The following is a 19041-nucleotide window of genomic DNA, read 5'->3' as shown; positions in this document are numbered from 1 at the left end:
CAAAATGATAGAGCCATTGAAAAGAACATCATGAATTTACTGAAAATTGAACACAAGATATCCTTCTTTTCTAAGAATGGGGTAAATTAATGTAGAAACCACTTTTTGACATTTGGATAGGAGTTATACAACTGGCAAAAATTTATTATGACAATATAATTAGCTTTCTCTTAAACTTCCAATTTTTGGCACAAAACTCATCAGATACACTATATTGGTTCTCGGTCCCCTCAAATTTGGCACCCTTTATCAGTAGCAAGCTGGGCAATAATGCCAGCAAAGCCCACATTCCATAAATGAAGAAATGTTTTAAAAAAACATTTTTTTGATTTTTGGCCAGGTGTTGTACATGAACGTTCCCTTCTTTTTGCCACAAAAGTCACTTTTCCTGCCCCAGTTTGGAAGAACGCTTCAAATTGCATTAACATGCCATTTTCTTATTTCCCCACACCAAATTGAAGACATTTATGTGACACGCAAGGTAAATATGAAGAGGATTGGTCTTTGAAAAACTGAAGAGTTTTTGAGGTTGTCCCCCACTGTGTCAGACCAGACTTTTGGAACTGATAGCCCTAATACCCTACACAATATATGGGTGATGGTGGCATTGTGGTAATGTTGTTGGACTGGTAATTCAGAACCCTACTGTTTTGGGGACATGGGTTCAAATCCCACCACGGCAGGTGGTAAAATTTGAATTCAATAAAAACCTGGAATAAAAAGCTAACATAATCGAAACCATGTAACAACTGTTTGTCTTGAAAGTTCATCTGGTTCATCAATGCTCTTTAGTTCATTCTTACCCAGTTTGCCCTAAATGTGAATCTGAATCCACAGCATTGTGGTTGACTCTTAACTACCCTCTGGGCAATTAGGGTTGGGCAATAAATGCTGACTGAGCCAATGATGCCTACATCCCATGAATGAATTTAAAAGAAAAACAGTTGTTACTGTTTTGTAAGCTAGATGATTTAGAATACATCATATTACTCAAGAGAGTGTAACTGCAAACCATATATAAAACCAGACTGAGTACCTATTTATGAATGCTAACAGCATGCTTTTAAATTTTAAGTAGGAACTCACCTTTTGCAAGGGCACTGGAAGCAACAAAAAGTAAATTTGCACAGCTCTGTGGTTAGAGCAAAAGAATAGTGTGATTTGACTGCCTGACTGGGTGTCCCAATAGACTCCATGAGCCAAGTGGCGATTTATTGTGAAAACGTTGTTATAAACTATTATTGAGCAAAACTATTGTGTCTTAAACTGTCAATGGGCTCTTTTTAATTAGAAATGCAACAAAATGCCAAAAGCTAAATTCTGACAGATTGTTTGTCTTCAAGGGACCCAAAATAGATTTGAGGAAGGAAAATCAAGAAGTATTGAAAATGATTAGGAAAGAGAAAACGTAATATTTCAGGCATTGTATCCTTTCATGAGAATGTAAATGTTCATTAAAACTAGTGGCAGCAAAAAGGGTCAGTTTCAGAGGAACTGGAAATGTATTCATGCAACAGTCTTGAAATTAGAAACCAAACAGGAACAAATTAAACCTCAGACTTTGAGCTTCTCACAGCACTCCAAGAAATTTTCCATCAGTGAACAGAATTTAGCAAAGGTGTGCTATCTTGGTGCTTGCAGTAAGTTGTGGCGAAAACAGGAGGACAAAAAGTCAAATGTTCCAAAAATGATAACTTGAATGGAGAGTTACCAGGTTTTAGTTCAACTTCTATTTGAAAAATCAACATGACAGTTACACTCCAAAGGCAGCTAGGAAGCAGTTGGAATTTTTAGGTGTCATGTTCCGGGATAAGAAGGAGGGCAGTATCAAAGGTTTAAGATGTTTACCCATGGCTGCTTTATGTTGACACTCAAACTGCGTAGCCCCAATAATGATTCTTGTTGGAATTCTTGGTGTAGAAGTGGCATTATCTTTCATCCTGAAAAGAACAAGGGGGTAAAATTGTCTTTCTTGAATTATGATGTAATTCCTTGGCCATCAATTTATACGGTTGTGAAGATTTTCCAGTGATGTAAATCCTTTCTTGTTTGCCTTAGTGGGGAAAAAAAAAGAACTAAAAATATTGATTTTGGATGAATTGATTTGCATAGTGCCTTAAACATGTTGGCAAAGATAAAAGGACTGCAAATTAGTCAGAGCAGTGGCTGAAAGTTTAGTTTTAGAGGTAAATTCTCAGAAAGTTTCTTAGTATGAAAGGAGATGTGAAGAAATATAAAGAAAGGACTTCCAGAAAATTTATAATGGTTTAGCTGAAGACTGTGCCAACTGTGGGGAATGAAAGGAAGACATGATGCACAGAAGGATGGAGCTGAAAAGGTGTTTTGAGAAAAGATAACAGGGCGAGACCAAGTGTGGACGTATGTTGATGCACAGCTATGGAGGGATTTAAGGGTGGGGATACTACAGGGAACAGATCAGCCAAACTAATTGGCACTCCATCCACCAATGCTCAGTAGCATCAGTGTATGCTATCTCCAAGATGCACTGCAGAAATTCACCAAAGCTCCTTAGACAGCACCTTCCAAACCCACGACCACTTCCATCTCAAAGGACAACGACATCAGATGCATGGGGACACTACCATCTGCAAATTCCTCTCTGAGCCGTTCACCATTCTGACTTGGAAACGTATCGCTCCACTGTCATTGAGTCACAGTCCTGGAATTCCTTCGCTAACAACATTGTAGGTCAATCTGCAGCAAGTGGACCACAGTGGTTCAAGAAGGCAGCTCACCATCCCCTTTTCAAGGATGACTAGGGACAGGCGAGTAATGCTGCCTTAGCCAGGGACTCCCACTTCCCATGAATGAATACAAATAAGCAGCTGTTTGGAAGATGCCTGGCATGGTTGTCAGGTTACTTGCTTTCAAAACTTCAGCCACTCCTTCAAATCCTGGTTTTAAACAGCTCTTTCTCGTTTCAGTGCACAGATTTTAAAAACACAAAATAATAAAACAATCCTTGCACTTTGGAATTAAATTTCTCTAATAATAAATCCAAACTCCCCTTGCATCTTTTCATCAGCCTTCTCAACTTGTCCTGTCATCTTCAAAGGTCTGCCCACACACATAGTCTTTCTCTCACCCTCTTGAAAATTGTATTTTTTAGTCCATCCAGCCTGTCCTTGTTCTACCTATAAAAAAGTATCATTTTGCACTTGTGTTAAATTTCTTTTACCATGTGTGTGCATTTTAGCAGTCTGTTTATGTAAGAGAAATTTCTGCACCCAGACAGTGTTGAATTCTCTGCCACAAAAAAGCAGTTGAGGACAAAACATTGAACGTTTTCTAGAAAATGAATATTCAGAAAACCTTTTTATTAACCAGCACTTATGGGACCAGGCATGTGCCGGTTGATCAAATATTCCAGTTGATCAAGTCCGTATAATCAATGTAAAAACACACTACCTATTGCAACGTAATGTTCCACATCACTGTTATACTTTACAGCATAAATCACTTAAATAATAATGCAACCTTATCTAAAATAAAACTTACCAGCAAAGAACCTTCTAACTTGCCCCCTCAATTGACTACTCTGACATTGCGAAGATTGCGATAATACAGTAAATTTCCGATATTTCAGGTATGTAATTTTTGCCAGTTTGAGAGTGCCAGTTTAAACAAAACTTGCTGTTTAAGAGTTAAAGGGATCATTATAGGAAGCATGTGGAAGCATTGGAAAGGGTGCAGAGGAGATTTACCAGGATGTTGCCTGGTATGGAGGGAAGGTCTTATGAGGAAAGGCTGAGGGACTTGAGGCTGTTTTTGTTGAGAGAAGAAGGTTAAGAGGTGACTTAATAGAGACATACAAGATGATCAGAGGATTAGATAGGGTGGACAGCAAGAGCCTTTTTCCTCGGATGGTGATGGCTAGCACGAGGGGACATAGCTTTAAACTGAGGGGTGATAGATATAGGACAGATGTCAGAGGTAGGTTCTTTACTCAGAGAGTAGTAAGGGCGTGGAATGCCTTGCCTGCAACAGTAGTAGACTCGCCAACTTTAAGGGCATTTAAATGGTCATTGGATAAACATATGGATGATAATGGAATAGTGTAGGTTAGATGGGCTTCAGATTGGTTTCACAGGTCGGCGCAACATCGAGGGCCGAAGGGCCTGTACTGCGCTGTAATGTTCTATGTTCTAAGGATATGGGATAAAAGTAGGAACAGAGTACTGAGTTGGATGATCTGCCGTCACCATTTTGAAAGGGGGAGCAGGCTCGTAGGGCTGATTGGCTGACTCCTTTTTTTTGATGTTTCTACTTTCCTGAATTCTATTGCTGTCTCCCTTTTTTTTAACAGCATTTGAGTGTTACAGCAACTGTAAACCAGTATACCTACATTCAAGCGATTAAGATACAACAAAAAGGAGCAGTGGTCCAAATTCTGACCCATTGGGATACTACTCTACTTCCTTCTAACAAATATTCACCAGTAAACTCTCTGCTTTCTGTCCCCTAACCAATTTTCTTTTCATCCCTACCACTATAATCCTATTGAATTCAATTTTACTAGTCCATTATGTTTTACTTAACTGAATGCCCAAGTACGCAACAGTCACACTTCCCTCATTGCCCTCTCAATTACATCATTAAAGAATTCAAATCAAGTTAATTGCACATAATGTAATTTTCACAAATTTGTCCTAACTTATTAGCCTATGCCTTTCCAACTGGCAATTAATTTTATCTTGGATTGTTGCCTCTAAAAATATTTTCAGTATGGGCATTAGGCTGACTTATCAGTTTTGAAGTATTAAAATATAATAGAAATTGCAAATTTAACTTCTAATATTTCATAGGGGAGCAACATTTTTGTAAAAGATGCATTGCAATAAATTAAAACAAAGTTACTACATTTGGTGTTTATAACTTTGTGTCAGGTGCTGAAGAACAGTGAGATTCTAGGTGTAATAGAAGGAGGAGACATTCTTGAAGAAAGACTGAGGTCCGTTAGAGAAACTATAAAGCGGCCAGTTGGAGGTTTTCTTTTGGATGGTTTTCAGGGAGAGGATATGCCTGACAACCCAAAATTGAACTTAATCGCCTCAGTCACAGGAGAACTGCCTGAAGACAAACCCAGGTAAGGAAAAATGTATAATATGCAATTACTCTGCCTTATTTGAATAGGCATTAATAAGCACAAGTCACCAATCCTTTTATTTTAAAGCAGCTTAGGAACTTATGGCAGCAGCAAAGATAGTGGCATCTCTTTCTGATAACTGGAATATAGTCGATTTCATTTTGTTGTCCTGAGTTACGTTAATGTGAAATAACATTGGTCATTTAATGGGGCCTTTTTCCTCAATTAACTTTGAGTGTCATTGTAAAGTTGTTTGTAAAGTTAGGCTGATGTAGGGTCACGTGGCCTGATCGGCCTGTTCTCCTCCCTAGCTCACCTTTTCACTGCTGAGCCTCTTGGCTAGCAGCCTGTTCTGCTTCCCAAGTCATCCTCTTGCTGGTAACCCCCGGCACCTGGCCTCTGCTGCTCACTATCCTACTCTTTCCCCAAAGTTCCCACTTCCTGACTCTCTCATTCACTGTTTCTCTCTCCTGAGCCCTTGTTGTGAGCCAAGGTTCAAGTTGAGAGACACTAGGAGCAGCTTCACCTTCCAAAGGTTTTTAATAACACCGCCTTTCAGAATGATCTTGGCTACATAATCCTGTCTGGTGTGAGTGTTCCCGCTATTTTCTGTTTCTGTGCACTTTTGATCATGGCTCTTGAAGAAAGCTAACCGGATTCCAGAATGTGACTGTTTTGTTGCACACCTCTTATTTATATTGTGATATTTATTCACATTACCCTCTCCTCCTCTTCCCTCCCACAATATTAGGTTGATCCACGGAATTGGAAAGCCAGATGAAGTGCTGGAGTGCATATCAAGAGGAGTGGATTTGTTTGAAGGTTTCTTTCCCTATCTAATGACTGAACAAGGAAGAGCTCTGACATTCAATCTTAAATACAAGGTGGACCCAGAGGCTGAAGGTAAAGTTATAGAATGTCAGTGTATTATCATTATGCAGTGAATAAACAAAGATTGCCACACTTTCCATAGTAAGACATCCAATTTATTACTCATGACTTGGTGTTATTGCCTACCTGAATATAGGTCCGGTTTAGAAGCAGCAAGAGTATATGAGCCATTTGCACTGTGAGCAGGCTTTGTTTCCTCACCACCTCCATGTCAGCGGCCTGATATGGGTCAGTCACCCCACATTCACCACCTTGTGCGATGTTGCCTAATCAGTAACAAGAACCTAAGAAACAGGACTGATCACCCCAATAACCTCCGTATTCAACGTATCGTTCTCCACCACTTCTGCCACCTGCAATCCAACCCCACAACCAAAGAGATATTTCCCACGCCACCCGATCTGCCTTTCGTAGGGACCGCTCTCTCCACAACTCCCTCGTCTGGTCCACACTCCCCACTAACCCCACCAGCCCCAGCATCTTTCCCTGCCCCTGCACCTCCCCCCTCACCTCCATTCAAGGCAAAAAACAAACCTTTCACATCAGACAGAGGTTCACCTGCACATTGGTCAATGTGGTCTATTGCATTTGCTGCTCCTGATGTAGCCTCCCCTACATCGGTGAGACCAAGTGGAGGCTCAGAGACTGCTTTGTAGAGCACCTGCACTCTGTTCGCAACAAACGACAACACCTTCCGGTCACGAACCATTTCAGCTCCTGCTCCTGCTCCCTGGGCAACATGTCCATCCTGGGCCGCCTGTAGTATCGTTGTATCGCAGTGCCGCCACCCGGAAACTGGAGGAGCATACTCATATTCCGCCTTGGAAGCCTACAATCTGATGCTCTCACTGTGGACTTTCAGTTTCAAAATCTGCCCACCCCCGGCCTCATCTCATGACCAATCTTCCCTCTCATCCCCACCTCCTTGAGCTGATACAACCTGTCCATCTTCTCGCCCACGTATCCCCTCCCCCACCTCACTGACCAATCCCCACCACTCCCTACCTGCACTCACCTATCACCATCCCACTTACCTTCGCCAGCCCCACCCCTCCTCTCTCTCTTTATTTTGGAGCTCCCTTCCCCCTCCCCCATTTCTGAAGAAGGGTCCTGACCCGAAATGTCAACTTTCCTGCTTCTCTAATGCTGCCTGGCCTGCTGTATTCTTCCAGCTCCACACTATGTTATCTCTGACTCCAACATCAGCAATTCTTAGTATCTCTGAGCCATTTACATTGCACAAAAGGTAAACAGACCATTAAGTTAAAGGTTGCAACCCCAAAGTTACCTGAATTGTTAGCCCTGTTGTATGCTAAAATTAAAATGTTGATTTTAAAGAGAGACAACCAATTTTTCTACATTATAACATTTTGATGTTTGTCAAAATGAGAGGTGTCAATGATATAATTGTCAAGCTCATACAGATCTCTAATTACTTAACCTTCAACCTTGAGATTGTTGGCCATCTTGTCTGTATTCTCAGTTCCCCTTATTTCTTTGCTCGGTGTAGCAATAAATAAATATGCTTAAACAGATTGTTATTGTTACAACATGAAAGAAATTGAGTATAACTACACTTATTTCAGGACTATCAAATACGTCAGTTTCAACCATACTGATATTAACCCCCTTCTTTATGGTTCAGATGAAGAATTATGTTGAATGGATATTGACATTTCTCATTCAGGTACACTTCATAGCTTTTTAATACCAGATCCTGTGACAGCACCTTCCAAACCCATGACCATTTCGATCTAAAAGGACTTTTAGAACATGGGAATACCACCATCTGCAAGTTTCCCTCCAATCCACTCACCAACCTGTGAACTAACTCCAGAAAGACCAGTGTCCCGTTACCAAGTCATCCTTTATTTACATGTGGAAAGTCCTTGACACTGATCCAGCGCTCTCAGAGCCAGCTGTCAGAGTGATAAAATGTCTGACAGTCCTGTTTTTTTTTAAACTGTCAGCCAGAGCTCCCTGATTGGAGCTGTTAATTCGGTGCAATCAGGGGACTGATATTTTGAAGTCCACCTGGCTGACCTTGTCACAATGAGTACACTGACTTGGAAATAAACCGCTGTTGCTGTAGTGTCACTGGGTCAAAATCCTCGCTGTTTCTCCCTAATGGCATTGTGGGTTTATCTACAGCACATGGGTAGCAGTGATTCAAGAAGGCAGCTCACTACCAGCTTCTCAAGTGCAGCTAGGAACGGGCAATAACTGCTGACCAGCCAGTGACATTAATGTCCCAAGAGAGAATAAATAATAAAAAAAAACTGAAAGTGTTGCTGGTTGTACAGTTGGATGCATTGAAATGTTACAGTTTAGAGATTTGTTCTTTTTTAAATACAAAACTTGTATATTCTAGATATTTAATTATTGAGAGTTCAGAATTTAGAAATACCGAGACAAGTTTACCTGCTAAGAGTTTTTTTTTGTCTTGGTTGAGATCTGCATTTCCAGGTTTGTGCAGATGTGCAGATGCCACATCAAAGAGAAACAAGTTAACTCTGAAGTAATTTGGTTAACAATATGGATAACTATGACCAAGAGAGCTGCTCAATCCACTCTCCTGTACTGCAGAATAGCAGAAGGGATTACTCATTGTCAGTGTTACCTGTTTCATGGCCGTAAACCTGGCATTGAACTGAAGCCTGGTTTTGATTAACATCTTATTTAATAGTGTAAGTTGCATATTAACATTCTTTGTTCTGGTTTGAATTTCAATGAAAATAGTGGGTATATTCAGGTGTCTTAATCCATTTTGCTTTGAGGCCATTGGATCTGCTGCAAGATATCCACTTTAGTTCATAGGTGCCAGTCACTCCGTTATCATGTTGGTTGGCTGTGTACAAAAGTTAACTTCTCTGTCAATTGTCTCCTAGGTGGTAACCAGACCCACCCAATGTCTAATATTATGATCTGAACCAGATTTGCATTTGATCCTTTTATCTTTAAAGATGGAACTCCGGGTGAGACATGGCTTGGTTTTTAAACTAGTTATCTTATGGTGGCTAAAACTTGTAAAAACATACCGAATAAGACAAATTTTATTTGGAACATCTTTTATTTCAACAGTTTTGTTGGAATCAGCGTCATGCAGAAAGGGGACATTCAACCTATGATACTCCTCCTGGCTGTGCACTAGCTAACTACTAGTTCCATTGTCCCACTGGCAGATCCTTAGCTCCAGCTAACAACTTTGCAAACTGTACATGTGTAAGCAATAGGAAGGGCTTAATGTCCTGATCTGTGCAGTTAAACAAGATTATCAACTACTTTCAGATTGGCTGCAGATTTATTTCTGACTGGCACTTGTAGAGTTGGTTCGTAGTTTCCAAAGTTGTTTTCCTTTAAGAAATAAAATAGATATGTGGAATTTTGAGGGGAGTAATAAGTAATTGTAATCTGATCCTCTGAAAATGGAGATTAAGAATGTCAGCATTGAATTCAGAACAAGGCATGTACTGGCTGAGAATCAGGAGATCAAGGAACTTAATATACTGTACGCACCACAATGAATTCCTTTGTATCTCAGCAGAACAAAAGAATCTTGTTGGTCCCTTACATCATGTACAAGACCAACAACTTATATCTGCTTACAACACAATGACAATTGAACAATGTGAGAGGAACCACATTTATTCAAGTAAGTTAGCAGTAACTTAAAACCTTGAACAAATTATCATTGTTTTGTTATATGCAGCTATTTCTATTTTCTACATATTAAAAGTGCATGAGTACATTTGCCCTTTATTAACCAGCAAACACACATTTTTAAAGAAGAAAAACAGGTTTTAATATCGTGAAATGCAGTGCTGCATGCCTCTAACTCAGGCTCAAACTTACAAGCCTCTCTGATTTGCACATTCACTGACAATACTGTTAATATTTAATTGATCCATTCCACTCCTTACTTAACAATAGTGACATGTTGCAACTTTAAAAAGGCCAACTACAGCTTAGATGAATAAAGCATTTTATATTACATTCTGGTACTGATAAAACGATGGATTTGTGAAACAATTGCAATGAAATATATCATGACATCCACTATTTATTATGCAAGAAAACTGTCCTGATTTAAACATTTTGCACCCTGTGTTTTAACTAGTGTGTTAAAATGTATTAACTGGAAGATTTATTTTAATAATGATCTGATACCTGAAATTAGGTCAGAATGAGAAGATGCTTTGAACTTAATGGCAAGTAGCAAATTAGGGCTGCATATATTAAAATTATAATAAACACAAATGTTATGCTGCAGTAATATTTATAAATCTACTGTACTTATTTTAAATTCAGCAACTCCAACAAGTATTTTTCCCTTTTCTGTCATCATTTTGTAAAATGGCAAAATGGTCAATTGTTCTTTGAAGACCTCAGCACCCTATATGTTGTAGCTGGTGTTTCACAGTATTATTTATGTCTTTAGAGATCTGTGCACCAGAATGTCCAGATCTCTTTCCTTCTCCACCTTTTTAATACTTTTTCCCCATAGGATGGATAAATGATAAATACTAGCCCTTCCCATAATGCTGTGTATATTGTAATTAACTATCATTTGTCAGCCATGAGCTCAATCTCCCAATATGGCAGGATCCATCTGCAGCCCTCAAAGATTGTCTACAGTCCTGACATTTGCACAAATCTTGCTATCATCTGCAAATTTGCACAGTGTGTTGCCAAAGCCTTCATCCAAACCATTAATAAGTTTGTCTTCCTACCATGCCTCATACTTTACAGTCAGACTCTGCTTTCACCAAAGGCAGAATGGTGGCTCAGTGGTTAGCACTGCTACCTCGCAGCACCTGGGACCTGGGTTCGATTCCACCCTCGGTTTTCTGGTTGCAGCTACATGTGAACTGAGACCTGGAGCAGCACCTAATTTAGTGAGAGAATAGTGGCTGAGAGAAGCTACCTCAGCAAAGATCAGAGATAACCCTGCAAACTCATTGTCCTAAATGGTGAATTGAAGCAGTTTTACTAAGTCAGTGAGGAAAACCTGACTTTCTACTTGAGCAGAACCATCTCTATACAAAAAAAGATTGGCAGTAATGAATATTTTTGTACCTTTTTATGTTATCAGATAACTGCTTCAGGTATTTCAGTTTTGTGATCAGCATTTGTAATATTCTTCGTAGTTTGCTATTTTTGTGCTCTTTGCATCATGATAATTCTGTTTTTTGGTAATATGTGACAAAGCGTACAGTGGAATCTGCATTTTGGGAATGTATGATATTTATATTGTTTTTGTGAATGGTGCAATTTATTCAAATGTGATTGTGTGGTTATATTTTGAAATGCTCAGTCTGGTCATTTAAGGTGGTTGGTTAGTGAGCTGCACAATGGAAAAATGAAGTGTGGATTCACGGGATTTCTGGGAAATAACAATAACTAATTATAAGAATGGTGTTTGCATGCTGCTTGAAATATAAAACCTCCTTTGGGGCTATAGGTTAAGGTTTGGGTCAGGTTAAATGCAGAGTATGTCCAACCTCTTACTGCTTCTTTTTAGTTTGTACTTTTTGCTGGAACCTGTTCTCTAACCCTTCCTGCGTTAGTGCAAAATGCTACACAACCATACTGCCATGAATTTGGTTTGCAGAGTGCAGCACCATCAAATAAACTACAGACTATTTTCACTTAATCTCTGTTGGAGGGTGAAAAGAGCTATTCAAGAAAAAGTCCTATTTGAAAAATGCAACCTTCTGAATCTGAAATATGAAGATTATTCGTGAGTCATCACAACTAAATTAATTAACTGTTTACCTAAAGGCTCTCCGCTCTCTTTTAACGTTGAGGAAACCTTGATCTTCTCATTGTTCTGTTTGCTTTCTCAGACATCTCTAAAGTACAGCCACAATGTTTAATTAAATATACGATTGTGTTGTCTGTGTTCAACTTGCACACTGAACTTTGTTGTGCATTGCTAATTGCCCTAGAGAAAGTGGTGGTGAGCTGCCTTCTTGACCTGTTGTAGCCTACCTACTGTGGATGCATTGACATTACTGTTAGGAAGGGAGTTCCAAGGTTTTGATACTGCATCACTGAAGGATCAGTGATGTAGCCCCATGTCAGGATAGTGAAGACTTGGAGGGGCACTTGCAGGTGGTGGTGTTCCTATATGTCTGCTGCTGTTGTCCTTCTAGATGGTAGAGGTCATGGATTTGGGAGATGTTGTGAAAGGAACAGCGTTCTGTTGCCTACAGTACATCTTAAAGATGGTACCCACTACTTCCACAATGCTTTGTTGGTGGTGGGTATGAAATGCCACCCTAACTGACTGTATATTCCTGGATGGTATCAGGCTTTCTGAGTGTTATTGGAGCCACACTCATCCAGGCAAGTGGAGAGAATGCCTTCATACTGCTGAGATGTACACCAGAGCTGGTGGACAGACTTCAGGCAGTCAGGTGAATTACTGTTGCAGTTTCTTCTCAAAAACATTGTGTCAAAATTCATTTTTAATAACTTGTCTAAGATTTGTACCTAGGGCCTTTGTACCTAAGATGGTGCCATAAGAGGCGACATTGTAAAACTCTTCACTCTACTCCTATACTTCTGTATTTGAGTACATGTGACGATAAAGGATATTCTAAACAGTTCTTGCATGTGCTCCAGTGATTGTTAACTAATTTCAGTTTAACAGTTGCATCACTGCAACTGAATCAAATGTCTCGTGAATGATGCAATAACCAGGGAAAGCTTTCTTTAATGTCAAATTTCACCCAATGTTATCTTGTACACAAGAGTTGAGAACAATAAGAGCACATTGTATAATATAAGGTAAAGCTAAAGTTCTAAACAGTGCTTTCGATTATATTTCAGTGCTGGAACGAAATGGCTGTGGGGACAATGAGATTAGTAACCGGGCCTCAGACAGTGGGGGCAAGGCAGTTCCTTTTACAACTGACCTGAGAAGCGAACAGTAAGTGTTGACTGAATTTTTAATAAACTGTCGTATCAATATGCATGAAGTGTTCAGTAAAGTCTATCCTATGAATATTGTTTTTCTATATGATTTGGAATCAGAGCTGTACAGCATGGAATTAGACCCTTCAGTCCAACTCATCCATGCCAACCAGATATCCTAAACTGATCTAGTCCCGTTTGCCAGCATTTGGCCCCTGTTCCTCTAAACCCTTCCTGTTCATATAGCCATCCAGATGCCTTTCAAATTGTAATTGTATCAGCCTCCACCACTTCCTCTGGCAGCTCATTCCATACACGCATCACCCTCTGTGAAAAAGTTGCCCCTGAAGTCCCATTTAAATCTTTCCCCTCTTACCTTAAACCTGTGCCCTCTAATCTTGGACTTCCGCTCATCCTGGGAAAAAAAGGACCTTGGCCTGACCCTATCCATGCCTCTCGTGATTTTGTAAATCTCTACAAGGTCATTCCTCAGCTTTCAACGCTCCAGAGAAAATAGGCCCAGTCAATTCAGCCTCTTCCCTATAGGTCAAACCGTCCAACCCTGGCAACATTGCAGAAAATGCTGATTTAATTCCTCTTCTGAGGGCTCCTGTAGTTCAGTATCCGATCAGTGTCAGCTTTGTATAGTAACCAAACATCTTGACATACTTTTCCAGCAATGGAGACTTACTTTCACAGTGAATTACGATATTCCTGCTTTTTTCTGGTTTCCGGACGAGTACTTTGCTTATGTTTGTAAAAAAGAATAATGTTCCATTATCATGAATGAAACAGATGAATTGCAGGTGCATCCCTCTGTCTTCTGTTGCCAACATGTTATTCCAGTACTTATTTCTCCTGTATTGCACACCTCTGTTCACTACTGTTTAGAATTTTTTTTTGGTGTTTTGTCCCAAGTGATCATTCTGCATGTGGAATCCTCAGCAACAAGCCTGTTCAACCTACCTTGCATTGAGTCTGATCGGAATGTGGCATGGGAGTGGGTCATTCAGTCCTTTGAACCAATTCCACTGTTTACTTGGTTTTGGTGTGATTTCTGCCTGGACTCAAACAGCTTGGTTTTGTAATCCATAATGCCTTTGCTTAACAAACAAAAATTAACTCACTTTTGAAATTTTCAAATGACCCAGTCTCTGATGGGAGAGTTCCAGATTATTGTTTGTGAGGAACCACTTCCTAACATTGCCCATGAATGAATTGGCCTTAACTTTAAGGATATGTCTCCCTAGCTCCAAACTGGAGAAAATAGTTTCTGTCACAACTCTATCAGCTCATTTAATCATTCTTAAGTCAGTTTGAGTTTGTGCCCATCATTTTGCCTTTGTAGTCCCCAAAGTGACAGGCACAGAATTTTCAGTGTACGTAGTGGCAGATTTATCAGCGTTGAAAGCTCTGCCCTTATCGTTTCTCTTCACAGTGCCCTCTGTATAACTCTCTTGTCATGCTGCAGACTGTTCAGATAGGCCAAACTAGTAATTAAACTTGGAAGCTTTATATAATTCTCTCACAACCATTGCTTGCACCCACTAAACCATCTGTTCATTTTATGGGATGGATACCTAATAGAACTCTTAATCTGTGGAAGACAAAAATGATTCTTGAGGGTAATTATAATGAATTATTTATCACGAGCAGTTATGCATTGATATGATATCTTTTAAATTACTTAGTTTACAAGGATATACAAATCACAAAGTTGGATAATTAACATTTTCTGCCTCAGTGAATTATTGATGGAATATATGCTCTGAAAGAGAATTCAGTCAATAGAGTATAATGCAGTTCTCATAATTTTGCGATCCCTGATAACTGTCACTCATTTTTAGTTTTTTACTGGTACTAAAGTTTGTGGCTTATCGTATATTGTTGAGAGAGCTAATGATTCTCTGGTTGGTTTAAAGGTGTCTATTTTCCATGTGGTTCTGTGACTCTTGACATTCAGGTACCGCGCTGATTTCAGGCCCTTGTTGGAGGACTGTTCCTGCTATTGCTGTAAAAACCATACGCGTGCCTACCTCTATCATCTTCTCATAACAAACGAGCTACTGGCCGGAGTTCTTCTCATGATTCATAACCAGCATCACTACTTCAGTTTCTTCCAGTCCATTCGTGATGCTTTGAGAGATGACAAGATGCATCAACTTAAGGAACTCATTACAAAACAGAAGTTACAACAGTGACATGTTTAATATATGATTAACAAGGGAGGAAATGGGTATCCAATGCATAAGGATTTCAAAGTAGGTAGACATCATAATGTGTTACTTGGACTTAGTGTCAGTTTGGTTATTTTGACATTTGATGACACTGTGATTGTAAAGTCAATGCTTAGCCTCCTCATCTCCTCCAGGTTATGTATCATTCACATTACATTAATGTATGACTATTAAAATTGCACACACTGTTTGAAAGCCATGCTTTGATTCATTAATTCTTTCACCAGTGTGTGCAAATTATTTTTAAGAAAATGTTTTACATTAAATGTATGAGTACAAAAAGGCTCGTAACATGATATTTTGACTTGGCAGAAAACAAGTCTGATATGGTGAATGTTTGTAATTAAAATGACTATCCCAACAAATTTCTTGAAATGGCTGAATTGCCTACTTCTTTTTACCTTTTATTTTTAACATTTGTCTAATTGTGAGAAAATATGGCCAAAATTCCCAGAAATTACTTGACAAAGCTCCTACTTACAATGAATTCCTATGCTTACTGTTTTAAAGTTTACATTTTGCTGGCTGAATGTGTAATGTATGCGCCAACAAGCTTTTAAAATTCTTTGCAGACACTGATATGTAATTTCTTGGGGCAGAAAGTGTTGTTGGAAGTTCGAATAATTAAATGTGCAGCCATTGGTTTTGTACCTGAGAAATTAAGGGCAGGGTCTGCCCATGTGTCATCAAATGAGCTCTGAGGATCAATGGGAAAGCAAGTCGTTCTGTCCTAAACAGGCAAATGTTTGCTTTTACTAAGCAAACCAGATCCAGTGCTGGTTGCAAGAGCCCCATTATTAATTCCACTAGCTTTACGCGTATTGAACCAGGACTTGAACAATCTACCCAGTGGTTAAGCAGTTGCTGAAGGTCCCTCAAAAAAGAAGCCACTTTTTTTCCCTCAATTACATTTTCATAGGACTGAAAGGAACCAGTATCCTCTGCCTGGGTCCACACAGCTACTGTGACTCACTGATGGTCAGAATACCTGCTGCAGCTTCCCCTTTTTTGGTCAGAAATTGGGTAGGAATTTTATATAGATGCGTCAAATCTTTCCTCCAGTGTCTTTTCATGTCCTAGTTTACTAAGTTTTATATAAAATAGTATTCCATGGAACTTAGTAAAGTGAGTTATTTCTGCAAACTATCAATGTACCAATTTAAATCACTATTATATTTCAATCTTTCTTTCATAAAGATTTTAAAAATTACGTCTGTATGAAACAAAAGGAACCCATTTTATTTGAGTCAAAATTGGGAGTGGGTATTTTAGACTGTAAGATTTGTAGAAGTTTCTTTAATTTAAAAACATTTCATAATTTGAAAGCTGTAGTGATACATTTTTATCAAAACAGGTATGTTTTATCTATTCTGATGTTCATTATTATAAACTTGTGATATTTCTAATAAAAAATGACTGATCTGTGATATTGCTTAGAGTGAGTGAGTCTGTGATGTTCACTTGCCGAGCTGTGTTTCACCAAGTCTGTCCATTTGAGGTTGCAACTTTGATATTGCCAATGGAAAAGTAGTCTACAAAGGTCTATTTTTGATATTGATCAGAGGCTAACTGTCAGTTGAAGTTTCTGTAAGTTGGCAGCTGCTTCAGAACTCCGGCCTCCTATCTTATGAAAGAGAACTGGCTACCAAGTCGAGGCTTTTCAAAAAATAAGCCAACACATTGATTGAGATGCACATGTTTTTAAGACTTTTCATATAATCTTCTGATTGCAAAAGATATGCAATCAAATTTTGTGATTGTGACCATCTACTGTCAAGCTCAAGGGATTTTTGCTAATACTGATCCTAGTCAGTTGTTATCCCTCAAACAAAATATCACTTAATAAAATTGATTTGCGATTACATTGCTGGTCTTTGAGCTGCCATGTTTCCTACAATACAACGGTGACCACACTTCCAAAGTACTTCATTAACTGCAAAGTGCTTGAGACGTCCTGAGGTCACGAAAGGTGCTATATCTTTTTTTATCTATTGAATAAACTATAAAGCATTAAAACAAAACCATTTCCCATAATAATATATTGAAAGAGAAATTACATTCAACCAAGTGAGAGCTAGGTGGCAGTGTTATACACCAAAGGATTCTCTTTTGAGTCCATTGGAACCTGTTATATTTTATGTCACAAGGTAGGAATACATCAGGTAATGTTTTCATAATCATCATGTGATGTCTGTCTTGAGATATATGAAAGACCAAATTAATAGGAAATTTTTGTAAACAAAATATATTGATTAATGTTGATAAGGTAAGTGCTAAAACTGGATAGGAAAATAAAATGTATTAAATGATTTTTGTTTCTTGAAAAAGTCAGCTGCCATTCACCAAACTATTCTTTGGCTTTTTAATAACAGCCAAGGACCCCCTGCCATTTAAATTCTAGGAACGAACACTGACAAATTTAAGTTTTATCTAGACTTGTAAACTTTAATCCTGCATTGATGTGCTTGATGTCAAGTTAGACAGTCTGTGATGTGATTCCTGAGATGGAGCAGCTATTATTCTCTGTATTTTTTTCCATGCATTTCCTGCTCTAATAGTTGAGGTTTTAGCATGAGATAACCAATTAATTTAGTTAAAACCCTGAAAGAAAGCTGAGGACTTATTGATGATGTAAACTATGGGCTACATTCTTGCAGCTGTGGCGCTGGCCGAATAAACACTGTAAAATAAGTATAACTCATTCATTAATGTTTCGCAATAGGGAAGGCCCAGTCGAACAATTGACCTGTGTGTGTAGCACAGTTTTTAAAAATAATCAAACATCATATTGATGAAAAAAATTGCAAACAGTATCTTATATAAATGCAAAATTACTATTAGTTTTACATTATCATCAACCATTTCTATAATGAGCCAATTGGTGTCGCTGATTAACAAAATAAAATATCTGTATTCCAGCAATTATTACAATAGCATTTTCCTGCATTAAAACAATGATTATGTTTCAACTGTATCAATGGACGGTGTAAAGTTGTGAAGGGCACATATGAATGCAATTCATTTGAAGCTTACTTAATACTTCTGTTTTGCCATTATAGTCCTTCTAGATGATTTGTGCCATTTTATCATTAGTTTCATAATTGGCCAACAACTCCATGATCATTTGTATGTTGTGACCACTAGTATGGTTGAATGGCAGCTGCATGAACTTGATGAAATGAGAGAAAGAAACCAAATCGATGACGAAATATGAAGCAAAATTGGACTAGAGGTTACAATCTAAAATTGTTAAACTCAGTGTTGAGTCCAGAATGCCACATAGTGTCCAGTCAACACCGTTTCTGAGCATCATTGAAATACTACATATTAACTGCATTCTATTTTAGATTTAATAAAATCTTAATCTGATCAAATATGCATTATATTGGAATTTAAATGAAATGGCCTTGAGTTCTCTCCCAAATAATCTTGCTTTGTTATAAATGTTTTATCCATAGTAAGTAGGTCCCTGCCAATGTCATGCAAAGCAAGTGAAATGTTGCAGTATAAATTAAAACATGTAACTGCATATTGCATAAAGGAGTAAATGGTATATTAGTGAGAAAGTTCTCCAGGGAACTTGATGAATCACTGCGACAAACTGGCCAATGGAAATTTGTGGGTGGCATATTGGTGCCATTCCAGTAGTTTATCCAGTCAGACCACTGTGGGTGAGGTAACTTGAATTTGGCCAGGCCTGTGACTTGTGTTAATCAAAGTCAGAAACTAATAGGGCTGGGTTACTACTGGCACAGCGGTAGTAACTGTACATTTGACCAGAAAGCTTGGGTTCAAACCCACCTGCTATTCATGTCGTTTTTTCATTGGTTTGGTTTCTTTCTCTTATTTTATCAAGTTCATACAACTCCCATTCAACCATACTTGTGA

At 38.6% G+C, this 19041-nt stretch overlaps 1 protein-coding gene across 9 annotated transcripts in view; it reads left to right on the top strand.

Annotated features, from left to right (window-relative positions):
• Positions 1 to 16919, top strand: part of qtrt2 (queuine tRNA-ribosyltransferase accessory subunit 2) — a 28487-nt gene extending 11568 nt beyond the window's left edge. For 4 of the 9 annotated variants that reach the window (XM_020524226.2, XM_048602656.1, XM_048602657.1 and 1 more), the window contains exons 6-10: positions 4908 to 5107; positions 5859 to 6010; positions 9540 to 9650; positions 12833 to 12932; positions 14880 to 16919. In XM_020524226.2, the coding sequence (XP_020379815.1) occupies positions 4908 to 5107; positions 5859 to 6010; positions 9540 to 9650; positions 12833 to 12932; positions 14880 to 15117 (801 nt within the window). In that variant the 3' untranslated portion in view covers positions 15118 to 16919. Of the gene's footprint in view, positions 1 to 4907; positions 5108 to 5858; positions 6011 to 9539; positions 9651 to 12832; positions 12933 to 14838 lie in introns of all 9 variants that reach the window. The other 5 variants (XM_020524227.2, XM_048602662.1, XM_048602661.1 and 2 more) reach the window with 5 other exon arrangements.
• The last annotated feature ends 2122 nt before the right edge of the window (positions 16920 to 19041 follow it).

The sequence above is a fragment of the Rhincodon typus genome, chromosome 11, assembly GCF_021869965.1.
Source record: "Rhincodon typus isolate 14 chromosome 11, sRhiTyp1.1, whole genome shotgun sequence".
Classification (NCBI taxonomy): domain Eukaryota; kingdom Metazoa; phylum Chordata; class Chondrichthyes; order Orectolobiformes; family Rhincodontidae; genus Rhincodon; species Rhincodon typus.
This window is presented reverse-complemented; position numbering and strand designations above follow the sequence as displayed.